The 2,755-nt window shown below is 35.0% G+C and overlaps 1 protein-coding gene across 1 annotated transcript; it reads left to right on the top strand.

Moving 5' to 3' along the window:
- Positions 1–127: 127 nt before the first annotated feature.
- LOC109580870 (uncharacterized) lies at positions 128–2,754 on the top strand (the record flags this gene model as incomplete). The annotated part of the gene is made up of 4 exons (XM_019994429.1): positions 128–349; positions 776–1,024; positions 2,119–2,230; positions 2,285–2,754. Coding segments are annotated over exons 1-4 (1,053 nt in total), but the record flags the coding sequence as incomplete, so codon positions are not given.
- Between the last annotated feature and the right edge of the window lies 1 nt (position 2,755).

Genomic DNA, 2,755 nt, shown 5'->3' with positions numbered 1-2,755 from the left:
ATGCATGGTTTTTATTTAAACCGAGTTATTTTTTGCTTCCTTCAGATTTCCAGCTCACTCTTGTCTTATCTCCTTTCTTCTCCTTATTGTTTTTTTATATTTTATAGGCTGCAGCTAATATCATAAGATGATTTCTGGTTTTTCCACTACTGCTGCTGCAGTTGTCATTCTATTGTGTATCACTGTAGCTCAAGGTACTGACTGCTCTGCTCTGGCCAGTGCTGGTAACTGCAGTTTCTATGATTGTTTCCATACTAAATTCAACTGTGATGCAAAGCAGTATCCTCTTCGCCGTGGTAAACGCTACTGTCAGAAATACATTGATGAATCGAGTTGCTTCACAACAGCAGTAAGTACATTGATTGCATTGATGTGTGCCCTACAACAATTTAACTTTGTTGAAAGCAACTAGGGGTTAGTTTGATGTACTGTCAAATAGAATTTCAGTCAACTGAATTTCCATATAAATTTTAAAAGCTATCATTAAAGTTGCTTTGAACAAGTAGCAGGTAGCTTTGATATCTGATGTCCCCATATGTGAATATTTCCTAGGAAACCGCTACAATATGTAGTCTAATTTGATTACACCTTTCTTGATATCCTCAATGTAAATTCTGTGAAAGCTAAAACATCCTTTCAGCAATATTTCTAAGAAAGCAATGCATGATTAAATAACTCCAAGTTTAAGCTACATAAAATGCCATAAATTTCATAGTAGAGCTGAAGCATAAATTCACCAAAGCATGTCTTTATACATGAATTATTATTATCTTAGGGTCAAGGATGGATTACTAATGTCCGTAGATGTTTGATGCAGTCTATTGTCAACAGTGCTCTCTATAGTAATGCAAATACTGATTGTGGCGAGTTTGAGGCATTTGCTGTTGCAAGCCGTCCTCAGTGTTACACTGATAATGGGTTCTGTACAGATATATTCTTATCACCTAACTGTCAGAACCTTAATTGTATTCAAGATAAAATTTATGATGATAATAAAAGTTGGGATAGAAGTTCACTAAATCAGGTAAGAAAGTATTATTTATTGTTATCACTAATATTATTATTGTTATTATTATCATCATTATCATTATTACCACTTATCATTACCATCATTATTACTATTATCATGATCATTATCAATAAAAAAAATCAAGAAGGGATAATGATGATAGCATACATACATGTAGTGTTAGAGCATGTGGTATTGATAAGGCATATTGTAAGTAGAAATAAGTATTAGTGGATAAGAGTCACATAATGGTAGGATTGATTCCAAAAAAAACCAATATTGACCACTGATTCATTGTATGGATCAGGTGCCTCTGAGACATAGATTGGTGGCCCTTAGTAATGAGTAAGAGGGTTCAGTATGGACCCAGTTCATTAAGACTGATACCATAATGAATCTCCCACCTTATACTGAGAGACTGTTTAAGGAAACATTCAGCTTCCTTATATACCCATCAGACCATCAGTTGTAAAGCAAAGAGGAGTAAAACTACAATGATGGGATTCGCAAGCAGCAAAGTATTATCTCTTTTTCTCTAATTTAGCAGAAAAGTACCACAATTGACTGTGGAGGTTTACTAGAATAAGAATGAGAATCAGAACCATAGTCTAAAATATAAACATCAAACATAGCAGTACACTCCCTTTGCCAAGTACTACAGATGGCCATATCAGTGATAAGACCTTCTGATTGAGTTCTATTCGAAACAAATGATGACAGTTCACATAAAAGACCACCATTTCTGCAATCTAGAGCATGAATGGTAGTGAAAGTGGCACCACAACCATCAGAGACAAGAGGAAGATCATTAAGTGGCTTCATATATCGTAAATAAATAGCACCACAAAACTTTTGAGCAGAAAGGTTAAAATTGTCAGACTTTAAGGAGGGTTTATTTAAGCATCGAATCTCCTTTGACCTTATAATGCTGGCTCTCTGATGATGACTAACAAACTGGTTATTATTATCATCTCATCATCATTATCATCTCATCATCATTATTATCATCATTGATGGTTCCCTCTATGGGATTCTTTGTTACAGTTGTTGTCTTTTGTTATTATTATTATTATTATTATTATTATCATTATTATATTCTACTTTTATAGATTAAAACAACAACTGCTTCATGCCCTTCCCAGATTGCTACATTCCTTAGTGATGCTCCACAGTGTGATAGACCTGACACTTCTCTTGTATCTGTTATACAGAATTATTTAGGTATGTATATACTTCAGCACTGTGTAAGAGTATGCTATTCTTCTCTTTGTACAGATTGTACTGCAAGGGCTTTTGATTTTATTATTTTATTGGATGCATCTGGAAGTGTTGGGTCTAGTAACTTTGAGATAATGAAAAACTTTGTTGCAGACATGCTGTCTAACTTTACCATTGGACCAAACGACACTCGTGTTGGAGTCATTCGTTTTGCTAGCAGTCCATCAGTTGTTATCCCATTGGGTTCCATTAATACTTATTCACAATTGGCTACTGATATTAGAGCTATAACATACACTCAAGGAGGCACAAACACTGCTGCAGCATTGGATTTACTAAGCACTGCATTTGCTACTGCTCGTGTTAGTGAAGGTATCCCTCGTGTAGCTGCTGTTTTTACTGATGGAATGTCTAATGACGCTGCAGCAACAGTACAATCTGCTCAAGCTGTCCATAATGACAAGATTACTGTTTTTTCTTTTGGTATTGGAACTGGTGTCAGTAATGCAGAATTAATTGCCATTGCTT

The sequence above is a fragment of the Amphimedon queenslandica genome, unplaced genomic scaffold (assembly GCF_000090795.2).
Source record: "Amphimedon queenslandica unplaced genomic scaffold, v1.1 AMPQUscaffold_13473, whole genome shotgun sequence".
In the NCBI taxonomy this organism is placed as follows: Eukaryota; Metazoa; Porifera; class Demospongiae; order Haplosclerida; family Niphatidae; genus Amphimedon; species Amphimedon queenslandica.
This window is presented reverse-complemented; position numbering and strand designations above follow the sequence as displayed.